Source organism: Syngnathoides biaculeatus, chromosome 23, assembly GCF_019802595.1.
Source record: "Syngnathoides biaculeatus isolate LvHL_M chromosome 23, ASM1980259v1, whole genome shotgun sequence".
Taxonomy (NCBI): Eukaryota; Metazoa; Chordata; class Actinopteri; order Syngnathiformes; family Syngnathidae; genus Syngnathoides; species Syngnathoides biaculeatus.
The window spans coordinates 20,607,099-20,632,048 of NC_084662.1; the positions used below are offsets into that span (position 1 = coordinate 20,607,099).

At 41.6% G+C, this 24,950-nt stretch overlaps 1 protein-coding gene across 3 annotated transcripts; it reads left to right on the forward strand.

Annotated features, from left to right (window-relative positions):
- Nucleotides 1–1,869: 1,869 nt before the first annotated feature.
- Nucleotides 1,870–23,894, forward strand: stmn4 (stathmin-like 4). Of its 3 annotated transcripts, XM_061812157.1 has the most exons (6): nt 15,741–15,781; nt 18,216–18,278; nt 18,363–18,458; nt 18,516–18,721; nt 20,752–20,943; nt 22,593–23,894. In XM_061812157.1, exons 2-6 carry the CDS (start codon nt 18,266–18,268, stop codon nt 22,650–22,652), a joined length of 567 nt encoding a protein of 188 aa, XP_061668141.1. In that variant the 5' UTR covers nt 15,741–15,781; nt 18,216–18,265; the 3' UTR covers nt 22,653–23,894. The 3 variants fall into 3 exon arrangements, with proteins under 3 accessions (XP_061668140.1, XP_061668141.1, XP_061668139.1); XM_061812156.1 differs by lacking the exon at nt 15,741–15,781 and adding an exon at nt 1,870–1,938 and having other exon boundaries at nt 18,363–18,721; XM_061812155.1 differs by having other exon boundaries at nt 18,363–18,721.
- The last annotated feature ends 1,056 nt before the right edge of the window (nt 23,895–24,950 follow it).

Genomic DNA, 24,950 nt, shown 5'->3' on the forward strand with positions numbered 1-24,950 from the left:
GTACAATCAGCTTTCCTATGGCATCAGGTCAATGACGTAGAATAAAAACTAGACTGCGCACAGACCCATTTCACGTAGGAATTTGGCTTCAACCTCCGGTCAGGGCAAAACATTGTTGTGGGTACTTTTTCACGTGACATCCTTTGATATCCTTACGACTGTACATTGTAAAACATAATATTGGAATCCGTTAAGTTTAGCTTTTTTTGGTGTCAATATGTTTAATTCTTGTTGCGCTGTTAGCTGTCAAAACCGAGCAGGCGGTCGCAAAGAAGTAACTTTTCACCGTTAAGTGTGTTTCAGTTTAACCTTCATAATTAATTATTATAATTATGAATGTGGAAAATATATCGTTACAATATTATGAAGGTCTACACCTCCCATTACATATTTATGTGTCAATGTATCTTTTAAACCTTCCTGGGCATGCTGCAAATGTTTAGATTATATTCATGTATCTAGGGATCCAAAACATCCCAATTGTATAGATTTATCGCATCGTTTTCCATCACAATGTATGTATTGTTTACCATGATTTTTGCCCTGACTAGAAGGCAGAGCCTGTTGACCATGGAGGAACTAATGTTGGATGCAAAGTCCGGTCTAGTTTTTATTCTACGTCATTGGATCAGGTGGCTATCAAAACAACGTGAGCTCAAACTATGTAGAAACAACCGTAATGGAAACATTAAAAAAAAAAAAACATTTCAATTGTGTGCACTCTCCCGTTTTTTGTTTTTTTTTTATGTGCCCATGATGCTCGTATTCGGTTGTTTTCACGTGACGTCACCCGAAGGGCTGCCTCGAACGGCGGCCATTTTCAATCCCTGAGCTCCCGTTACTCATACATAGGCAAGGTGGATAGCATTATTTTTCTAACTGCATTTATTGAATACGCGACCGACAGCACATTAAGCCCAGACTGACTACTAGGCTACTTGGCATACACACATCATAGGACTCAGGACTGCGTAACAAAGGCGCAGTATTGTACCCTTCATCTTTTACTCTATGTGACAGAAATCACGAAGGAAGAACACTTACCTGTATGCTAACAAGGAAAACAAAAGGCGGTGGAATATAATATTAAATGGGGGCGCGCAGTTGTGTGTGGCTAATTCAGCAAAAAAAATGTAACGTCGGTGAAAACAACCCGTTGCGTAGTTTGAGCTCACGTTGTTTTGATACCCACCTGAAGCCTTTGAGGCGAGCTATCATTGTTTCGCGCTACTTCCGGGTTAGCAGCATCATCGGCACGAGCGATGACATTTCTTTTAAAAGCAGCTGCACAACAGCCATTATAGTTGCCATTTTTTGTCTTAGTTTAAGTTAAAACAAAATCACGGGCAGTCGTTTCTGATCTTTGGTTCAGTAGCAACAAGGATGCTATGCTAACGATCGTAAAATGCACGCTCCCTGAGGAGCTCAGGTTAGGGGCGCACTTTGCCCTAATATATATAAATGTGGAACATAAGACATCATATCGAAATGTATATGTATACCTTTTTTAACAGTCTATGGACATGTATACGACTATACAATGTTATTGTAATTGTTATTTGTCATCCATGCCTAAATATAATGCGCTCTATTAACTTTTTCAAAACATTTTTGGAAAAATGTGCACATTATTTTAGAGAAATTACGGTATGTGAATATACCTCAAGCAATTCTTGAATGAACATCCTCTCCCCAGTACTGCTGATGACCACCACACATTTTTCCTAATGTTGTCCCCCCCCCCCCTCCTCATACAATACACTAGCGCTATCGATTGATGTTTATGTCACCATGGTAACTGGTGTATCTGGTCACATTGATAATTTTCTGGTTCTGCCTCTCTGACAGTTTTGATTCAACAAGCTCAAGAATGGTGGTATCAGGATAAATGTCGTGTAGTGTTATCATTGTCAACTCGAAATACAGCAAGATTTCATGGTAGGAGTTTGTCATGGGGTGGTCGTGAAAGATTAAAATTTGTCTTGTAGTCTAATCCAGGCATTATAGTGTATGTATGTCTGAACAGCTGCATCAAAGTTACCATTTTTATGTAAACAGTGAAAAAAAACTGGCAGACTGATCAAGTGAACTATCTGAAAGTACTAAGTGGTATCTATCTGAAAGTACTGCTGGTCACTGTTGCGTTTTATTGTCTTTTAGCTCGTTGTTTTGGTTTAGTGGTCCACAACTTCATTCTTTGAATTTTAGGGTGTTGTTGGCTACTGTTTTAGTTAAAAGCAATAAAAAGTCTACAATGGATTTATTGTCTGAGCTTTAAGCTGCAGATGGTCAAAATTAGCAACATGATGGTAAACATAGCTTTTATCAGTATTTGTGGCAAACAAATACTGATAAAAGCTATGTCTACCAACATGAAGTACCAGTAGGTGTATATATATTCACCATTAACTGTCATGTAGCTGAAAATTTTGGTTACAATTTAAGTTCTATGTAATATGCAAAATTGAAAAAGGTAATATTATTATCGTCCTGTTGGAAAAGTCCAAGCAGCATGTAACACAACTAAAATGAAAAGTCTGCAGGCCCAATAAAATTCATTAGTTCTAACAAAAGCATTTGCAGGATCTGTGAAACTTTTGTAATATTATTGGACAAAAGCAAAACCACTCTGTGACTGAATGGGTTTGTTACTTAAATAAAAACATTCCAATATCTGTGAGAACACATTGGTGGTTTGATTTTAAACAAACGTTAAGGCAAAAATGTTTAGTATGACATACTGTTGACAATTTTTTTTATGTCACAACATTTGTGTATAACAAAAAAATGTGTGCAATTAAGCAAAATGGAGTGTGATTGCACACAGGGCGCTGGCAAGAATTGCAGACCCTATGAAAAAAAAAATCACCATTTTACTTTTAATAAAGTATACTTTGAAATTAATAATCATCTATGTCATTTGAGAATGCCCTTTTGTCAAATATTCATCCAATGTTCTCCAAATAATAAGCCGATGCATCCTCCAAATGATTTCAAAGCTGTTGTTTTAAGATTGTAATTAAATACTGTTACTTATAAATATGTACTCAACTGCATTGCCATTGGTTGTTCATTTCATAAATGCACAATCGGAAGTTGAAACTCACCATTTGTTTCTGTTGATGCAATCGCTGTGACCATTGTTGACAACACAATTCACATCGGGAAGCTTTCTATCGGAAATGTTACGTTGTACGGTATTTACTGATTTACCAATGTTATCTTTAGCAAATATATCATCCCAGCGTTTGCACCTTTGATATGTTAGTTCCAATACATATCGCCCAACTTTATAAGGCAGATGTAAGGAATGATCACTGAGCACCTCTTTAAAGCAATGATTCACGGGAAGCACTTTTTCAAACTGTAAGGTGATCAAAGGCGTGGCACAAGTCTGTTTTCACTTTATGATTGTGTATGCGTGCGTGTGTGTGTGTGTGTGTGTGTGTGTTGTGTGTGTGTGTGTGTGTGTGTGGTGTGTGTGTGTGTGTGTGTGTGTGTGTGTGTGTGTGTGTGTGTGTGTGTGTGTGTGCTGGCCAATTGGCAGGCCCCATGACCCAATGGTGGAATTCTATTTTCCACAAGCCCACATGTGGGTTTGTTAATGGCCCCAAATAATGCAAAATACTCAGTTTTACCCAATATATGTGGAAACGAGTCCGCTTGAGCGCCCTACTGCCTCCAACATCACTTCGTGCTTCTTGTCGAAAACAAATCCCGCGAGAGGATTTTCATGGCGGGAGTTACAAAAAGCCATATACATCAAAATTATGTTTTATGGTGAAAAAACGGATGGGTCCATACCAGCTGCCATTTTTTCATTAATAACAGACTAAATTCATCCATTTCATGACACACCTTTAAAGTGCATGTTTTGTATCACTTATTTCATGAGTAATTCTTTTATTTGTAATTTTATCTGCTAGTTATGCTAGTCTGTTTGCTGTGGTATTCTAATTTTAGTTTCTCTGTGATACTGTGAGTGTGTACAATATCTTCAGTTATGAGGTGCCTACACAGGGAGTGCGGAGGGGAGGGGTGTCAAACTCATTTCTATCGCGGGCCACATTGTAGTTACGGTTTCTGTCAGATGGCCATTATGACTAAAACCATGAAAATCTTTAATTGAACCATCATATTTATACATTAAATTTATCAACTAGTTTTGGAATGAGAAATCAAGGGTAATGGGTTTTTCAACTATTGTTGACGTTGGGTAACACAAAAATGCTTGCAATATCTCAAGATCATCATTTATGATATGACAATTTGAAATTTGGTCTAGATTTTGCAAAAATCATGGAAGTTGACACATAAAATCATGTGGCGGGCCGCATCTGGGCCCCGGGCCTTGAGTTTTGACACCTGTGGCGTAGGGTATTGTAACCTTTTTTTTTTAATTACAGATGTGAAATGCAAATGTTCCTAGCTGCCTCAGAACCACATTTATATGGTATCTTGTATACATGCTAAAATATATGCTGGTGTGCATGCTGATGGTGTAACCTGTGTGTATTAGTGCTGCATCCATTATTGGCAGAGATGTAAGGAATTCACTCGTGCAATCGGTCATCCAGCAATCATATCATCCATTTATCCAAATTATCCACCTATCAAATCATCTGCCATAATTTCCAGCCTACAAGCCACGACTTTTTTCATACACCAGTGGTGATGCGGCTTAATTTGTCCATTTTTTCTAACGGCCGGGATGGACACTCAAGCGGAAAAGATAAGCTTGAGACCAGTGGAATATATGTGCCATGGAAGTGAATTTTACCGTCTGTTATCTCTGCGCTAGCGTTAGGGCTGTGCTAGCGTGTTGGTGCTGTGTTACTGGCGTGTCTCAGTGATATTTACCAGTAAGTTTTATTTTATCTGGCCCTGTTAGCGCTAAGGCTAGCACCACGCTGCTTAAACTCTTTCTGTGGACCGTCTTTCTTTGTAAATATCTCACGTTTGAATGTGGGTTTCAAAGTGGGCACTTGCAGCTTTTACACAGCTGTGGCGTGTGTATGTACCAATTGGTATTTCCTTTACAAATCTACTCGGTGAGGCTTATAACCAGCTGCGCCCTGTAGGCCAGGAATTACGGTACTCAACCATTCATGTTTCAGTTGATTTAGCCACCTACTCCACCATCCCGCTATCCATCCGCCTACAAAGCCATTTATTCTATTCATCTGCTTTCCACATCATCCCGAATACTTCTGTCCATTGTCGTGACTTGACATCTTCAAGCTAGGAGTTACAAGTTCTGCGATTGGTTGGCAACCAGTTCAGCGTGTACCCTGCCTCCTGCCCGATCACAGCTGGGGTTGGCTCCAGCACCCCGTGACCCTCGCGAGGATAAGCAGCTCAGTAAATGGATGGATGGACGGAGTTACATTGTAGCCACTTTAACTTAATTTCTCCTTAAATCAGCCTTTCTTTCTTCTTTTTTTAACCTCTTGTAATTATAGCGGGCGGCACAGTGGCTCAGTTGGTAAAGCGCTGACCTCACAGTTCTGAGGTCCCTCCCACATTCCAAAAACATGCAACATTAATTGGACACTCTAAATTGCCCCTAGGTGTGATTGTGAGTGCATCTGTTTGTCTCAATGTGCCCTGCGAGTGGCTGGCAACCAGTTCAGGGTGTACCCCACCTCCTGCCCATTGACAGCTGGGATAGGCTCCAGCACTCCCCGCCACCCTTGTGAGGATAAGCGGTGAAGAAAATGGATGGATGGATTAAATTATAGTTTGACCAAAGAGCAAGTGAACCAGAGGTTACCAGAAGCCTAAATGGAAGATACACTTTGTTAAATGGACCATGACGATCAGAAAAAAAAGGAACCCCTCATCTATTTCCCTGGTGAAACATTCCCCCTTTCTGCCACAGGGGTCAAATGTCAGTTCAGTCTTACCCAAGCACTTGTTTGTTCAGTGGGTCACCACCTGGATCTGTTTTTAATGCCGGATGGCAACTTCAAATATGCCTTTGTTACAGCAAAGAGAGGTTGACATCGGTTACCAAAGATATGAGAGCAAAGCACAGTTACTTTTTTGTCAGTTTAATCGTAAGAATTTTTTATTGTTTTAGTTCTTCATTACACTTCATATTATCTCTGGATTTGTATTTATTTGCGATCCACCCAGACAGGCACAACTAATAATATCAATTGTTAGCCTGCCGTACAAGTACTTGCTCAGTTTAAACTAACATGTCATGTAACTGGCAAAGTGTGAGAGATGAGATGACAACCGATCCATTGGATGGTGAGCAGTATTTTTGAATTCCTTCCACGTTAAGTGACGAGTACTTCTGCAACAGTGGCCCCTTGTGTCCATAGGACACTTACTTGCATGGTGCATGAGCCTGGTCAATGCTGAGACTCTCGCCTGTTTGATGAACCCGAAGCAGTGCATACGAAAGTGAAACTCAACATCAATATTTTCACGCTAGTATCGATCTGATAGTGATCCTGTATCGATGTTGTCTATATTTGGATCGATCTGCCCAAAACGAGTGTCTGGTTCTTTTAATCTGTCCGTGTTGGCAAGGATTTGTTATTTCTTACACCATGTCATGAAATGACAACCAACTCCAGTGGTTAACCCCTAAGGATTGGATCGCCCCAAACCCCACATTTGATGAATCATTTCTGGAAGGAAATATTAAAATCGCCCCACAGTCACCAACTACCTCTGTAAGGAAATATACATCATATTTTGTGCTCTATCGCAGTGAGATTAGTAAATAGTAATACAAGCCCAATAATAACTGTTTTTTTTTCTTTAATACTGCTGAGATGCTAAAATAACACTTTCTTTGGTATTAAGCCAAATACACTTCTGACTCATGGGCATAAGCAGGAACTGAATAGTAGTCACCTTTCAGCAAAGTCCAATGTTGACTCAGACATCCGCGATGACTCCCTTCATATTTCCTTCTTTGCACTTGGATGGATATGCTTTCCTGCAAATGAAACAAAGTGCGGTTAAGCATCTTTGGAACACAGTTTGATGAAAATATGCTGTCGTTTTACGGAAGTCATGACTCAGTCAGTCCGCTGCTGCAGTGGATGCTGAAACTGCAGCAGAACGTTGAAAGGAGATCGAAGTGTCAAGTGTGGGTGACTGACGGATATATTTCAATCATATATGTGTCAATCAAAAATCACAACAGGTGGAAAAACACAATTTAATGTCAAGGTCACATTGTTGATCGTGTTTATTCAATGGTCGTGCTTTAAGAGTGACAATATGTTATGTGTTTAACTTTAAAGGGAAACGTAATTGTTTAATGGTACACCGGATTGTATAATCCATTCATCCATTTTATTAGCCGCTTATCCTCACAAGGGTCGCAGGAGTGCTGGAGCCTTTCCCAGCTGTCAACAAGCAGGAGGCGGGGTACACCCTGAACTGGTTGCCAGCCTATCGGAGGGCACATCAAGACAAACAGCCGGACTCACAATCACACCAAAGAGCAATTTAGAGTGTCCAATTAATGTTGCATGTTTTTGGGATGTGGAAGGAAACTGGAGTGCCCGGAGAAAATCCACACAGGCATGGGGAGAACCTGCAAACTCCACATAGGGATGGCTGGGATAGAACGTGGGTCCTCTGAACTGTGAGGTCAACACTTTCCACCTGATCCACCGTGCCACCGGCTTGTATTACGAAAAATCAAATACTGTCATAATTTTAGTAGTCAGAAATCATGGACCAGGAGGACCACCTCTCGTGTTGTGTTACTTATTGTTCAGAGTGTTTGTACAAACAAGAATTAAACTTATTTAAGGGTATAATAGTATTTTGGAAGATGACGTACCACATAATGTATAGCGTCCTTGAGAAAGAACTGCAAAAGAATAATGAAGCATTATTTTACCATTTTGTTGTTCATTTTAAAACCCTAAACCCTAACACAATCCAGTATACTGCAGTACCATCCTACAAATTTGATGAGTCTTTGGATTTCAATGTGGCAGTTTTTTTTTTGTACATCTCCCCTTCTTTTTTGCTTCTCAAATGGTTAGTAGCAGGTATTAAAGGTATTGTAAATGTACTGTTACTTCATATACAACCCCAACACTGTAAGTCATGTACATTCTCTCCCTCACCCTACATAAAAGCATTGCAGACAATCAATTTTAGCCCCAATGGGAGTCCCAGGCTATACTTTGTCATGTTGGGAGAAAACCGTAAATATGTCTTGAAAGAATGCCTCCTCCTCGTTGACCTGCACATCCTGTTCTTCGCACCGGAGACTCGTAACTGTCCTAAATGTCACGTGGCTACAAAAGGCCGCTGACACCTGCAGCACACACTTTTTTTGTATCTTTAAATATGTGTGGCATCTGTACTACATTAGGATTCAGTGCATTAAATGGGATCGCATAACCCCTACATGTCCAAAAGTTACAAAGTAGAAAAAAGAATAACCATAGTTCTACTATCCATCACAAAACTGGGTTTTTGGGATGTAAGTACTGGCGCAGGATGAATTGTATGTTGAAAGTGTTACAGAGTACTCCCAAAGCCACTGCTTATGTATTCTAGACACCTGAACAACATGCAAATATACAAATATCATCTTTCCAGAAGTACAAGCACTTTCCTTGGACTTCATTTTTTAGCTGGATTGGTTACATTAGTGCAGTAGTTCATTTAACAACAAGAACGCATTGCAACTGTATCCCAAAGCCATAAAGGGATATTAAAATGGACAGTATGCTGAAAAACAGGAGAAGCGCTGAAGTCATACGGTTGGCCCGCAGAACTTTTGATTAAAGTTTTTGATACTTAAATTATTCAAAAATCCAGAGTCAAAATTCACCTTAAATCAGTGTTCTCAAACCGGCGGCCCATGGGCCATTAGCGTTCTGCAAGATATCTTGTGGCCCCCACCTTAATATGAAAGTTTAATGTTAGTGCGGCCCTCGAGTTTTATATGAATGGCACTTTTACTTTTTCTTGTGTGCAGAGGTGATGAACCAACCAATTCCAGGGTGGGTATATGGCTCTCGGAGGCGTGACATCAACTTGACTTCATGCAAGTAGAAAAACATTTTTTTAATGACTGAAAGCTATCATGGAGATTTTCATTCATAGTTTTCCACACTACCTGTTTACAACAACCTCCTTGTCAATCTTATTTTGTGCTAAAATAAATAAATAAAAAGACGTTCTCTCCTCGAGCCGTCACCTTATTGTAGTGGAGGGGTTTGTGTGTCCCAATGATCCTAGAAACAAAGTTGTCTGGGGCTTCATGCCCCTGGTAGGGTCACCCATGTCAAACAAGTCCTAGGTGAGGGACCAGACAAAGTACGACTCCAAAACCACTATGATGACTACAAAAATTGGATCTTGGTTTCCCTTGCCCAGACGCGGGTCACTGGGGCCCTCCTCTGGAGCCAGGCCTGGAGGTGGGGCTCAAAGGCGAGCACCTGGTGGCTGGGGTGCACCCATGGGGTTCGGCCGGGCACAGCCTGAAAGGACAACATGGGTCCCTCTTTCCATGAGCTCAACACCTGTGAGAGGGGCCATAGGGGTCAAGTGTAATGTGAGCTGGGCGGTGGCCAAAGGCGGGCACCATGGCAATGTGATCCCCGGCTACACAAACTAGCTCTAGGGACATGAAATGTCACCTATTTGGCAGGGAAGGTGCCCGAGTTGCTGCGTGATGTCGAGAGGTTCTGACTAGATATAGTCGGATTCACCTCTACACACTGCTTCGGCTGTGGCATCACTCCTCTTGAGAGGGGTTGGACTCTGTTCCACTCTGGAGTTGCCCACAGGGAGAGATGCCGAGCAGGTGTGGGTATACTTATTGCCCCCGGCTCAGGGCCTGTACATCGGGGTTTACCCCGGTGGATGAGAAGGTAGCCTCCCTCCGCCTGCAGGTAGGGGGACAGGTTATGCACCAAACGGCATTGCAGAGTATCCACCCATTTTGGAGTCTTTAGAGAGAGTACTGGAGAGCGCCCCATGTAGTGATGCCATTGTTCTACTGGGGGACTTCAATACCCATGTGGGCAATGAGATTGAGACCTGGAAGGGCATGATTGGGAAGAACGGACCCCCCTGATCAGAACTTTAGTGGTGTACTGTTACTGGACTTCTGTGCTCATCATGGATTGTCCATAACAAACACAATGTTCAGGCATAAGGATGTTCACATGTCTACCTAGCACCAGGACACCGGAGGTCGCAGTTCGATGATCGATTTTGTGGTCGTCTCATCGGACTTGCGACCGCATGTCTTGGACACTCGGGTGAAGGGAGGCGCAGAGCTGTCAACTGATCACCACCTGCTGGTGAGTTGGCGGCTACAATGGTGGGGGAAGATGCCAGTCCGACGTGGCAGTATTGTGAGGGTCTGGTGGGAACGGCTGCCAGATTCCCCTGTCAGAAGGAATTTCAACTCCCACCTCCAAAAGAATTTTGCTCACGTCCCAGACGAGGCGGGGGGCATTGAATCAGAGTTGACAATTGCTGAGGCAGCAGGAGCTGTGGTCGTAAGGTGGTCGATGCCTGCCGTGGCGGCAACCCACGAACACGTTGGTGGACACCAAGAGAGAGGGACCCTGTCAAGCTGAAGTAGGAGTCCTATCGGGCATTTCTGGCCTGTGGGACTCCCGAGGCAGCTGATAGGTACCAGCTGGCCAAGCGAAATGTAGCTTAGGTGGTCGCTGAGGCAAAAACCCGGACATTTGAGGAGTTCGGTGAGGCCATGGAGACCGACTTCAGGATGGCTTCGAGAAAATTCTGGTCCACCGTCCGGCATCTCAGGAGCGGGAAGCAGTGCACCGTCAAAACTGTGTATAGTGGGAACGGGGGGCTGCTGATCTCAACTCGGGATGTTGTGATTTGGTGGGGAGAATAATTCGAAGACCTCCTCAATTCATCCAACATCCCTTCCCACGAGGAAGCTGAGTCTGGGTGGTCTTGGGGGGACTTTTCGATCGCTAGGGTTGAGGTCACCAAGGTGGTTAAAAGCTCCTTGGTGACAGGGCCCCGGGGGTGGATGAGATCCGCTCGGAGTTCCTAAAGGCTCTGGATGTTGTGAGGCTGTCCTGGTTGACATGCCTCTGCAACATTGCATGGACATCGGGGACAGCGTCTCTGGATAGGCAGACTGGGGTGGTGGTCCCCCTTTTCAAGAAGAGTGACCGAAGGGTGTGTTCAGTGTGTGTCATGGATGGAATTTCGAGGTGCAGCTGAGGCGTAGAGCGTGTCCAGTTTGGTGGCCTCAGCATTGCATCTCTACTCTTTGCAGATGATGTAGTTCTGTTTGCTTCATCAAGCCGTGGTCTCCAGCTCTCACTGGAGCAATTCGGGATTGGGATGTGAATCAGCGCCTCCAAATCCGAGACTATGGTCCTTGGTGGTGTGCCCTCTCCAGGTCGAGATAGAGCTCCTTCCCCAAGTGAAGAAGTTCAAGTATCTTGGGGTCACGAGTGAGGGAAGAATGGAGTGGGAGATCGACAGACAGATCGGTGCAGCGTCTGCACTGATGCGGACTTTATATCGGTCCGTTTCGGTAAAGAGGGAGCTAAGTCAAAAGGTGAAGCTCTCAATTTACCAGTCGATCTACGTTTCTACCCTCATCTACGGGCATGAAGCATGGTTCGTAACGGAAAGAACAAGATCTCGGATAGAAGCGGCCAAAATGAGTTTTCTCCGCAGGATGTCCAGGCTCTCCCTTAGAGATTGGGTGAGAAGCTCGGTCATCCGAGTGGGGCTAAGTGTCGAGCTGCTACTCCTCTGCATTGAGAGGAACCAGATAAGGTGGCTGGGGCATCTGATTTCAGATGCCTCCTGGATGCCTACCTGGTGAGGTGTTCCGGGCATGTCCCACCGGAAAAAGGAAAACCCAGGACATGCTGGAGAGACTATGTCTCTCGGCTGGCTTGGGAACTCCTTGGGATTCCTCCGGAAGACATGGAAGAAGTGGCTGGGGAAAGGGAAGTCTGGGTATCCCTGCTGAAGCTACCTCTCCCGCAACCCGACCCGGAAAAGCGATAGATAATGCATGAATGGAGAAAAAGACCTTTGAGAAAATGTGATTTTTAAATTACATTTGTGCACATCTGCCGAGGCTGCGGCCGGCCCTGCTTCAGCCAGAGTCTGCCTCTTGGAGCCCCAATGTAAAATGAGTTTGAGACGCCTGCCCTAATTTGTCTTGTCAAGACTTTCCCTGTGTTAATTTTTCATTCGCAAATGTACCAGTGATGATAGCAAACAGGCAAGAAGGAAGATGGAGAAAAGAACACCGGGCTCGAGCAAAGATTCAAACCCAGAACCTGTCAAAAGCAAGATAGATATGCTAACCACTTGAGCTCTCTACTACCTCTGCACTGACAAAAGATGGCTAAATTCAAACAAATCACAGCTGAGCCAGCATTGAACAAAAAAGTGTTTTGACTTTGGCGTACCTATTATATTTGTAATTGTAGTAAGCCATTTGTGATACACTTTGACTGAGTGCTACATTATTCACTTTAGGTTGGACAGGGATTAAAGTTCACTTGAGTAGGAGTCAGTCAACTTGTCTCCCCTTGACACCAGAACCTGACTCTCCAAATCAATTCCGGTAAAAGCCTGTCGGTTTCAATTTGATCATACCTGTGTTTAATGAATAATCTATCTTGACTGCAATGCTAGCATGCATACGCGGGCATATTAGTGGGCATTACATTTAGGATACCATTTTAACATGTTTTAAAGTTGTTAACAGAAGCAGATTAACACAACGTACTGCACTAGAACAACAAGCACATATTGCGCACGGGCAAACACAGACACACACATAGTGTAGTAACGCTTGTGCCATTTACTGGCATGATCTCATCCTGAGATATCATCCTGAGACCCCGAGCGATGATGTCAGACTTTAGATTAAGACTTTCATTCGCTACTGTCGTTGTTGTTGTGAATTTAGAAGCCAGCAGGGCTTTCAGCGCAAAGCTGTGACTGGGCAGGCTTTGCAGATATTAACTTTTATTGTTCACGTATACTCAAAATCATTCAAGCTAATCCATACAGACACTTGAAAAGTGAGCAACTCGGGATGTTATGCTCATTTGTGCCTGTCTGAAGATGAAACACTTCACCTCTTTTGCTGTTGGGGTTCTGCATTTCCTAAACAGTCTCTTACTCCTGAAGGCTTCCACTTAGCTTTTTTTCTTCATCATTTCACTGTTCATCTCCTTTCCTTTCTGTGTAAAGTGTGTTATTCTTCATTCTGAATCTCCAGGGCTTTATTTTGAGGACTCCCTCAACCATGAGCATCTTTTCCCTCATGGGTGTTCCCTGACTGGCTTCCCTGCTTCATTGGGCATTTCCTTCCTTCCTTCTTTCCTTCCTTCCTTCCTTCCTTCCTTCCTTCCTTCCTTCCTTCCTTCCTTCCTTCCTTCGTCTCTCTCTCTCTCTCTCTCTCTCTCTCTGTCTGTCTTTCTCCCCCCCACCCCTCTCTCTCTCTCATCTCACTACGGATCTGAGCAATGATCTTTTTTGATCTTACTTCCTCCCTCCATCCTTCTCCACTCCCTTCTTATTCACTGTTCACTCTCTCATTGGTGGTGAGCTCATTTCCAGGATTTTCCACACTGGCTAGTGTCACATGTGCACTTCCCATCAGTGGCAGCGACTCGCAAAGGGGTAGAGGTGGGAAGAGAGACGGGGAAAAGACACGCCCTTTTGTGACCTGCTGCCTCTCTCTCTCTCTCTCTCTCTCTCTCTCTCTCTCTCTCTCTCTCTCTCTCTCTCTCTCTCTCTCTCTCTCTCTCTCTCTCTCTCTCTCTCACATACACACACACTCACACATCCACACTCTCTCTCCCTTTGCATCTCTCCTCACCCTCTCACATGTAGCTCTGTCATCGTGTATGTCCGTGCAGGGTGTGGTGACATCATGTAGCTTGTGAGCTGCATACAGCATTAAAGGGTGTGACAGCCCCCCACTTTCTTTCCCTACATCTATATCATCAATTTCAGTTGTATGACTTTTCAATTTTTTTTTTACAATTTCCACCACAGATTAGTTGTGTGGGCGAAGGAATGAAATGGATGGGGAAAGCCTCAACAGAAAAATTAAATAGTATGACATAATGAAGAAAAATTGGACAAGTAAGTATTGTTTAACACCACCAATAAAGGAGGGGGGAAATGAAAAAAAATATCTCATGATGTATTTCTTCTTGGCAATGCTCAACATACACACAAAGCAATTCTTTGTTAGATTCTATAACATTTTAATATCTGCAATATCATAAATTGTTGTAGCTCCATGGTGACCTGCCTGTTCCATTTTTGTAGCTGTGATGTAGAATTATTTTCTCATCTTAGTTTGGCCAGTCTAGCAAACACAATGGTGGACAAGCATGTCTTGGTGGTCAAAAATAATGTCTGAAGTCACACAATCGAACTGCTATCAAATTGTCCCTGACAACATTTCTCATTGAGATATGCCTCAATTATTTCCGTAACCAGTAAAACAAATCTGAAAAAAATAATAGAGGTGCCCTGGGTGCTCATCTTGATGAAACAGTAGAGTAGGTGCCATGGTAATGAAAGATGTTTTTCATTTTTTAATGTGCTGTCTGAATGATTTTAAACACTGCAAATAACAAAAGCTTAGCATAACTGAATCAATCCTGTGTCTTGTGGAAACATTCTACTGTGCTTATTTTAAAACCATTTGTGCTTTTTTCTAAGTTTCTAAGTAGCAAAACAAAAGGACTCGTTTTAAGATCCATCCATTTTCTGAGCCAAACAAACAAAACTATTATTATTTACAAAAAAGTTACAAAATCTATGCACCTTACATATATCAATCCAGACACTTTCTGTACCGCTTATCCTTACAAGCGTCGTGGGGGTGCTGGAGCCTATCCCATGTTTATTCGTGCAGGAGGCGGGGTACACCCTGAAATGGTCGCCAGCCAATCGCAGGGCACATAACCAACCAATCATTGCACTCCCGCCTATGGGAAATTTGGAGTCTTCAATTAACCTACAGTGCGTGGTTTTTAGGAAATGGTTTTTCATCTTGTATTAAGATGTAAGGTCTTATTTTTATGAATCTTGTCAACTCAATTCATGCTGATATTTTTGAATTAAATTAATGTTTGAATTGACTCAATAAGAGTCTTAAAACAACCTTTTTGTCTTGCTGAAGATTTAGAAAAGAAAATCAAAACTAAGATTTGAGTTTTTGGAGTGAAGTTGTAATTTTAGAGCCAAACTTGAACCTATTGATACTTTAATAAAGCATTAAGTTGTTGTCTTGGTCTTGTAAGAAACCAAATGGTGGAAGTCGCCAAAAACGACAATGTGTTTCCCATTGTGAACTCCTCCTACTTGTGCCTGTATTTACAGTTAGGAGTTAAATAATTGAGCATCCCGTGTTCATCTTTAGTGGGCCCCTCACATACACACATGCCAGCTTCAACAATTTCCACCACGCCGCCACCCAAGTGCATCCGTACAGCCCTAAAAATGCACACACCCCTGCGCTAGACGATAAAACCCTGATTGTGCCACCCACCCCGCATGACTGCACAAAGAGCCGAGGGCCCTCCTCCCTGCATCCTCTCTCTCCGCCTCTATTGGCCGGAAGCCCTGGATGCTGGCAGAGTCTCCGACCAATGAAACGTCTCCAAGGTGATGTCATGGGGGCAGCGGTGATGCTGTTGCTGATGCTGTTGCCCGGTGCCTGAATCTGTGGTGCCAGACGGGGGTAACTAAAATCGGCAGTCCAGCATCAGCAAGAAGAGACGGCCAGAGGGGGGTGAGTATCACATCTTCCATCAAAATGGGGTAGAACTGCATATCTATTATGGTAGCTTATTGACGGGATTTTAAGATAATACCAACTACATCATTATGTATTTTCATGTATGTGATTGAATTGGGGTGTGGGTTGGGAGAGTGACGTTCTTGTTCCTTCTACCGAGTGAAGTCGGTGTACCCACAAAGTGTCTGTCATTTATTATTGATCATCCATATGTGGAGATGTGGCTTTGTTTCTGATTTTGGTGCGTAAAGGTAGTATGAGGGGGAACCAATGTCTATGTGATATACAGTATGTATATGCAGCAAAAAGGGTGTGTGTATGTTTCTATGGTTTTGGTTGTTAAAAGTTCATACTCATTTAATATTATACCCGGCTTGTGGCGAATATAATCATCAGCACAGTTCATGAACGTAATGTGGGTGTATATTTATTTGGAAAAGGATGTATTATGCAATTAAAAGAAAAATAATGCTGCACTTACCTTAGATGGTCCCACTTTATGGGATGTATTTTCAAAAAGATTCATAAAGATTGGACTATGAGCACTTGGGCTATTGTGCATTGCCATAAAAATCATTGAAGTGTTTAAAATAATAGATTATAGTATTTGTGTTTTTTTAAGACAGACCTTTATTATGTAGTAGATTTTCTGTTTAATTGTGGAAGAGCAGCTAGGATGCTGTAAAAAAAAAAATCTAGGTCAATATAATGAACTGTATTTTATTAGACGTTGTTGTATTGAATGAAAAAAAAATTCAATTTCAAGTTATGTAAAGTGCAATGCTAAAAAGAAAATGATTTATTGTTTTATGGATTGATTAATTTTTTTGATTGATATAACAGACACATTTGATGTAATGTAGTTAACAATACAAAGAAAGCCCCTCATGTACTGGATATAGAATTTTTAACAACTATATGACTAAAACGGCAGTATGGTGGCGCAATTGTAAAGCGTTGGCCTCACACTTCTGAGGCCTGGGATTCAATCACAGCCCCGCCTGTGTAGTGTTTGCATGTTCTCCCCATACCTGCGTAGGTTTTCTTCTGGCACTCTGATTTAATCCCACCTTCCATAAAACATGTAACATTAATTGGAGACTCTAAATTGCCTCTAGGTGTGTCTGTCTCCAAGTGCCCTCCAATTGGCTGGCAAGCAGGGTCGGGTATACCCCGCCTCCTGCCTGTTGATATCTGTGAGAGGCTCCAGCACTCCCACGACCTTTGTGAGGATAAACGGCTCGGAAAATGGATGGATGGATAAATGGCTAAAACGTAATGTGCAATTCACTGTCATGAAGTGCAAGTACACAAAACACCACATACCAACAGAACAGAATAGTCCTGAATTTACAATGGCATTGACCAGTGGTGTCAAGCGATAAGCAGCAAAAGTATTCGCTCACCTGCCTGGATGCAGATACGGATTTAAGTGACATCCTATTTCTTGGCGTTTAATAAAACTTCAGTCCGCCCACTGCAGGATTAACACCTGAAACCCTTATGTGAGAGTTTCCTGCAAGGTTTAGGAGTGTGTTTTTTCAGAAGACCTTGTGCGAGGTTACGCACTGATGTTGGACAAGAAGTCTCTGTTCTACTCCATCCAAATGTGTTCTATCGGGTGGAGGTCAAGATTGTGTTGGCCAGTCAAGTTCATCCAAGTACTCTCATGCGTGTCTTGATGAATGGGCAAAATTCTCATCAACTCACACCTAAACCTTGTTGAAAGCCTTCCCACAAGAGTTGAAGGTGTTACTGCTGCAAATGGTAGATCAACATCATTGTGATTGAGTCGTGAGAACAGGTTTTATATCATCTCGCTTAGGAATTATTTCCTTGGAGTAGAATGATGAACAGATGGCTCAATGAAGAATAAAAAAGGCTCGTCACAGATTCAATTAAACTCCTACTGTGATGTCTGAAACACTTTCAAGTGACTTGTATCATATAACTACCTTAGTTTTTAATGACAAAAGGGATTTGGATGATAGTGGATCACTCAGAAAAGTTGTGGACGTGTGTGCACAACTATGGCTAGGTTGACTTGACTGTACAAAACTACATTTGAATGTTGGCTCAGCTCAGTCTTCCTTTTTCTTTGGCTTTTTTATTTATTCATTTATTTTTGGGACGCAGCACAGAGTGGTACCAATAACTGCAAAGAGGTAACGAGAGCGATAAGCAGAGAACCAGAAATGGAAGCTATTGCATTGTCGAGGTAGCGTAGATGTGAGAATGAATTTATCTCTGTTTTATTTTGTCTTTCACTTTTTCTTATTGTTTGATATTAAGCCTTAAGTGGGGCAGGGGCCAATTGAAAGGTTTAGTTCCTGTTCATTCTTTTCATAATTCTTTTTTTTTTTTCCCGATGGTTCATAATGTGACCTTTGGGAGCGCTTCGTTGAACTCTCCCTGTGTTTCTCTGTAGACCGAGAAGGATTTCAGACATCCTTGAGAAGTAATATAAGCACCAAGAAGATGACTCTTGCAGGTAAATTAAAGAGTGCAATTTTATCATGCTAACCATAAATCCTATTTCTGTCATAATGAACTGTGCTTGCTACTGTGTCCCCAGCCTACAAAGAGAAGGTGAAAGAACTCCCTCTGGTGTCTCTGTTCTGCGCCTGCCTGAGGCCACAGAATGTAGAGAAGGCTACATACAAGGCAGAAGGTAAAATTGATCTTTTAACATTAAATATGGATCAAAGTAATAATCTATACATCTCAGATGCGGTGGATTTGGGATGGAGTGCCATAAAGGATGTGGAGGTCAAAGAGCTGAATAAGAGGGCATCGGGTCAGGCGTTCGAGGTCATCCTGAAGCCGCCGTCATTTGACAGCTTGCCAGAGCTCAATACATGCATGCCTCAGCGCAGAGACCCCTCCCTGGAGGAGATCCAGAAGAAGCTTGTGGCTGCCGAGGAGAGGCGAAAGGTGGGAAAGGCAAATCATAGCCTCAGCAGAGGTTCCCTTGTCACGATTTGACAATTTTCCCCAATACATTTTTTTAAAAATTCTTATCTGGAATTTTGGAGTGCCAATCCTGGTGAGCAGCACTGCAAGCTAGTGATTAACGTGGCAGTCTCACAGTTTGGAGGTGTGGGGTTCAAATCTTGGTGTCCCTTGTTTGGGGATTTGCTCTTCCCAGATCCCAAAAAATATGAATGTTAACTTATATGAAGACAGAAGAAGTAATTCATTGGTGTCAAACTGATGGCCCCCAATTAGCCAGTCCCATAATCAGCGGGGCACTGCAGTATTGGTGACCTCTGATTGTCTTCATTTATTCATCAGATGAATGTAAATATGAACATTAATGTCTCAAATGCATGTGCAGAATGGCATATGTCAATATGATCTACAAATTCAGTATATACAGTATAAAGCTTAATGATATTTTGAGAGTAAATGAGCTTCAGTTCTATTCAATTTTCATTTGTGATGGGCTCCCAAGGGCCTTTCCCAGGCTGTCCCGATGAAATTGAATATATAGAGTTTTCCGAAATATCTTGAAAATCTGAAACGCTAGACTAGTCTGTGACGACAGCTTCAACAAAGCCAGGTGCACAAACCCAAACACTAAAATGTAACCTTGGGGCCTTTGTGTGCTGACTGATTTATAAAGGGAAACGTTTGGGAGCAGATAAGAGGAAATAGGGAGGGTGGATGGAAATAAAGGGAGGAAAGGGGAGAAAGGAATGATGAAAAGACGGACATAAAAAGGGCAATCACCCAAGGACACACTCACAGATGCACATGGTGGCTCATTTCAAAGAGAAAAATGGACCTGGAGGAGAGGGGGGAGGAAGGTGAGGTGAGATAAATCACAGCTCGTCCATTTCTTTTTTCTCTCTTTTTTTGTAAAGTTTTATACAGCATAACATTCATTTGTGTTTTACTTTACTCACCATACTGCTGATCACGGGCACAGTGTACCAGCCACCAACAGTACCAGAACAACTAACAGTCTTCTTCTGATTCTGATACCAACGTGAAACACAGCAGCATCATTAAGTTCAGAATGAGAAGTTTACAAGTCTGAGTGTGAATCAACAATGCTAGCTTCATTTAATACTCTAAATTGTCCTGAAATGTGAATGGGAGTGTGAACAGTTGTTTGTCTGGAAAGTATGTCTGCAATTGGGTGGCGACCAATTCAGGGTTTACTCCGCATCTCGCCCACTGCCATCTGGGATACACTCAGCCAAAAGACCCCTAGACACTCTGTACTTTTTGCAATTCAGCACATGCAGTAAATGGGGAAATATGATCTGGTGCACTGATTCTCAAGCTGTGGTACATGTACAAGTTGTAATACGTGGGCTCCCTCTAATGGTATGCATAGGAATCGCTTCCCAAGCATTGGTCAGTTATATCCAACTTTTTAGTACAACACATTTGCATGTATTCTTTAACAACTGTTTGATTTTAAACTTTGATTTGGATACAATTTTCATCTAATGTTTCATGTTCAATACAACCCATAATTGAATCATTAAGTATATTTTTTCCCTAAAAATCATTTTTTTAAGCAACACCTAGGCCTACCACACTACTGTAATTTAATATTTGTCAAGATGGTGGTACTTGGAGAGCTACATTTGAGATCCAGTGGTGTAGCGTTATGGTCCTCACTAATTTCAACAATTTGAAAAGCGTCCTACCTCCTTTACTTCATAAGATACTGGAAAACCCAATGGCGTTCAGAGTTTTGCTGAGTATGTTTTATGGGGGCAGCAGGGTCTCCTCGTGGTTACCAGGTTCCTCCAGGTGCTAATCTGGAGTCCTGTGTGGAAGTTTTGTCATGCTCCAAATTCCTCTTGCATTCCAAAAACAGGCATGTGAGGTGTATTGAAGAGTCAAAATTGTCTGCGAGTGTGAATGTGAGCGAGCTATAAAGTTGATGGATGGATGGATGGATATTTTGGGACACGGCACCTCAACAGTTGTTCCTGTGCTTTCAGTGTCAGGAGGCCGAGCTGCTGAAGCACCTGGCAGAGAAGAGGGAGCACGAGCGAGAAGTGATCCAGAAGGCCTTTGAGGAGAACAACAACTTCATCAAGAATGCCAAGGAGAAGCTGGAGCAGAAGATGGAGGCTAACAAGGAGAACAGGGAGGCCTTGTTGGCTGCCATGCTAGAGAGGCTGCAGGAGAAGGTATCGTTTACAATAATATTTTCAAATTTAGCATTTGTGCAAATACACGACAACAGGCAAACAACTCGAAGGATATCAACCATGTAGCTTCATTATCCCATGAAAAGCATGGATCTACAAAGGTACACACACATATCGATTTCAAACATCTTAACTCATTATTTGAATGTGAGCGGCCCAAGACCTGATGAGATCTGCTTTTGTGGGTTTTGCTAAACTCGAGATGACCATCACAGCACACCGCGGTGTGTCCTAGCGTGAAACTGGTGAGTAAAAATACAGCAACATGGCCGCCGGCAACCCAACCACTCGCCCCAAACCAAAGGGCGTCCAAGAAACAGCTGACATTGGCCCGTATCAATAACATTTGGCCCGTATCAATAACATTAGACATTGGATGTTAGATACTGCAGCAACAATGTCGCACTGTCGCAATCTCCCGCATGGGGTTCCCTGCTAGCTGTTGCTGACCCGTATAAGGCCATACGTATAAATGTTAAAACTGGAACCAGAAACATCCCCTGATTTGAATGGAGCCCAGCCCTTCTGTTAGGCTCGTACGACAAAATAATAAGATCTTATCACTGGGGGTGGGGGGGGGGTCTGTTCCAATCTATTAGTTTGTATGAGATTTTGAAAAGATTAGACTCAGTTGCAGTTGTCACTGCAAATAGATGTTTATTAATATTTCCATACAAGTGTCAAATGTGGAATGTTAGTTGCCATGAACATGTTAACGCAAGCTGACAAAATACAGGTATTTTATACTGTTTTTTTTTTGTTCACTTTTGATATATATAGTTAGGTTACTTGTTAATTTGTTAATTTATTGAATGAAATAAGGGATAGATTTGCTTCGCCATCATTTTCTGTATAATTTCATAAAAAATATCTTCGGTTGTCCATCATCCAGTTTTTTTGTGTTTCTGTTTTTGTTTTGTTTTGTTTTGTTTTGTTTTTGAGTGGCCGTTGGGGGGTTCTTGCCCATCCAAACTGGATGTTGACACAGAAGGATGAGTTTGTACCTACTGAACAGGTTTAAATTGTCAGAATGGCACTTCTGACCAGATTATCAAACCCCACACCACGTTGGCATTACACATACAAAACATGTCCATTGAAGCATTTTTTTTTTCCAATTTGGGTTCATCACAGTGGATGGAAGTAAATAGTCATTGAATTTGTAAACTTGGCAACACAAAACAACAGTTAATTTGTTAGCATAAACTCAATTTTGAGTTCTACTAGAAAAATGGTGTTTCATCTTGCTCATACTGTGGATACTACCTGCCAATGAAAGTATGACACCGGTGCCATATGATTTGTATTATGATCAGATGGTACAGAGTAACATCCAATTTGTGTAATTTCGGTGTAAAGTGTAGTGCACTAGTAGCCACTTGAGTTTTTTTCAGGGATGTTGTTATTATCCTAAACTGGACTGGATACGTACTTTATTCTTATACTGTTCACAGGGCCGATTATTGAGCATGAATATTCCAAGAGAATGAGAAATGCAGAACTTTCTATTCTATTCCTTTACACTCCATTGCAGATTCTTGATCCACTCATGAAGATGGCATCAACGCATTCATGAATGCAAATGGGTCCATCACCCCGACATTAACCCTCTGTTTCCTCCTCGGCAGGACAAACACGCAGAAGAGGTGAGGAAGAACAAGGAGCTGAAGGAGGAGGCCTGCCGATAGATGAATGTGAGGGAAAGAGAGGAGGACGAGGCCCGTGAGCGTAGATAGAGATTGTGTTTCTTAAAAATCAGTGCAAAGCAATCCAGGAGGAAAAGAAGAACTAATAAGGTGACTCAAAAGAAGAGGAAAGGCTTTCATGTTGATATATGCCACTGCAAGCTGTACAAAGCTTCATTTACACCTAATGTTCAACAAAAGATTTTTTTCTCTCTTGGCAAACGGGTGATGGTGGGTGAAAGATTTCATTATCGACTAGAGGATGGATAATTCAAATAACTACTCACTGCATTTATTTTTTTTGGGGAGGGTGAATCACTTTACCATGCATCATACACAATTTTGCTGCCGGCCTGTGAATCGTTACAAGATTAAACTTTGAGTGATACTTCCTGACAATATTGTCACTCTATGCTACTTATTTTAGGCACTCACTTTTTTTTTTTCAATAATGTGAGAATAGATCCAGAGAAGAGCCTTTTGCATTTCATGTACTGGTAGTTCATGGGTCTTGTGAAAATTGTGAAGAAAAATGAAAAAATATATCATAATAATAACATAAGTGAAGAATGGTAAATTAATCTAAATCCACTCAAAGTCTTCTTGTTTTTTTATAATTACTCCGCTTAGTTTTTTCCAATAGCAAACTCCAACAATTAGTCCATCTTGAGGCAAAACTGCCCGCTTAGTGAGTAGCAGGGTAAATAAAATTGGCAAGCACACATTCAGCTTCTGCTCCTTCTGTATATAAATTAATCGCATTCTTACCAGGGATACAATTGTGAAAATGACTCATTTCATGTTCAATTCAACTGTTTAGGCACATGTTGAACAGAAATTGGGTTGTGGGGGGGTTCAACTGCTGTATTTTGGAATTTTCAGGGTCTTACGGGTCACTTGATGTAGTTTAGTTGGTAATTCTCTTCATTTTGAGCACGGATTGTACTCTTATTTTATCAAGCACAACTCCGAAGCACACATGCTTACATGATGGACAAAATAAGAAGATTTGTAGGCAAAATGTTTGGGTTCGCTGGTGTTCAGCTTTGGCATGCGTCACTGATGTCAGTTTGTGAAAGATAAAAAAAAAAAAAGATAAAAGATTGATGTCGTTTGCTTGAGTTGTCGCGTCATACGGCCTTTTCTTGAAATGCTGATTGAATTGTTTGCACTGTAATTTTGAAAAATGTGTCAATTTGAGTGTATCCATTTGGCATGTTGAGTAAAAAAAACTAGCTTGAATGAACCCTCACACGGCTGCGGTTGTAATAATTTCTTTTTGTATAATCATTTAACATGCGGAGTTCAACTGCACCAATGGTTGGAACCACGTTATCACATTTTTTTTTTTTTACAAGAAAAAAAAAGTGTGACAAATACATAGTCGTAATTTTTGGGGATTAAGAATAAAGCCATTAGTTTACATCAACTGATAAAAAAAGAAAAAGAAAAGGAAGCTGGCACAAGCCAGAACAGTGGAAAAATAATATAGAACCGCATTTACGTTGCAGGTGTTCCATTCCACAAATCAGAAAACAGGAAAGCTATTTGCTAAATGTGAAATACTGTCAGTACCCAGTATGAGATTGTTTGGTATGTGCTGATGGAATGAATACTGCACGTCTACAGTATAAAAGAAAGAAGAAAATGGATAATACTAAAAAAAAATAATTATAATAATTTTCTTGGTGAAGCAGCAACAATCAAACTTCATAACATAGTTCATTATTTATTAAAAAGATTGAGTAGGATATACTGTAGGTCTAACAAGGCATTTTTGTACGTGTGTGTTTGTTTCTATTCGTTTTTCTTACTAAGTTTTATTTATTGCCTCATTACCGATCCACACTCCAGTATGGTAGGCGCAGGCTAGTAAATAAAAATAAAGAAGAGAAAGAATGTTCAGAGTCTCTCCTCAGAAGGTTGCATACAAGATGAAGCCTCTCCAGTTTGAGTGTTACCGTATGCACATACACATGATATGTAGAAGTAATCAAAATGGTTCTCTTACTAGTATGCTAAAGCTATGCTAAAGTTGAAAAAGTCAAATAAGACCATTAGAGTATTATTCAGTATCTTTGATATCTAAAGATACGTGTACTAGGATGCTCACTCTTCTCACTTGTAAGGCAACTTCAGCAAACCAGTAGAATTGCTATGTATTACGGGTAGGCAAAACTGTGCATTAGTTAATAACTGTCTGCTACTTGTGAGGTTGACAAGAGACTCAAAGTGTATGAAATATACAGTAACTAATAATACCAGTTGGGCTTATTTGTATACTAGTAGGCCAAAACTTCC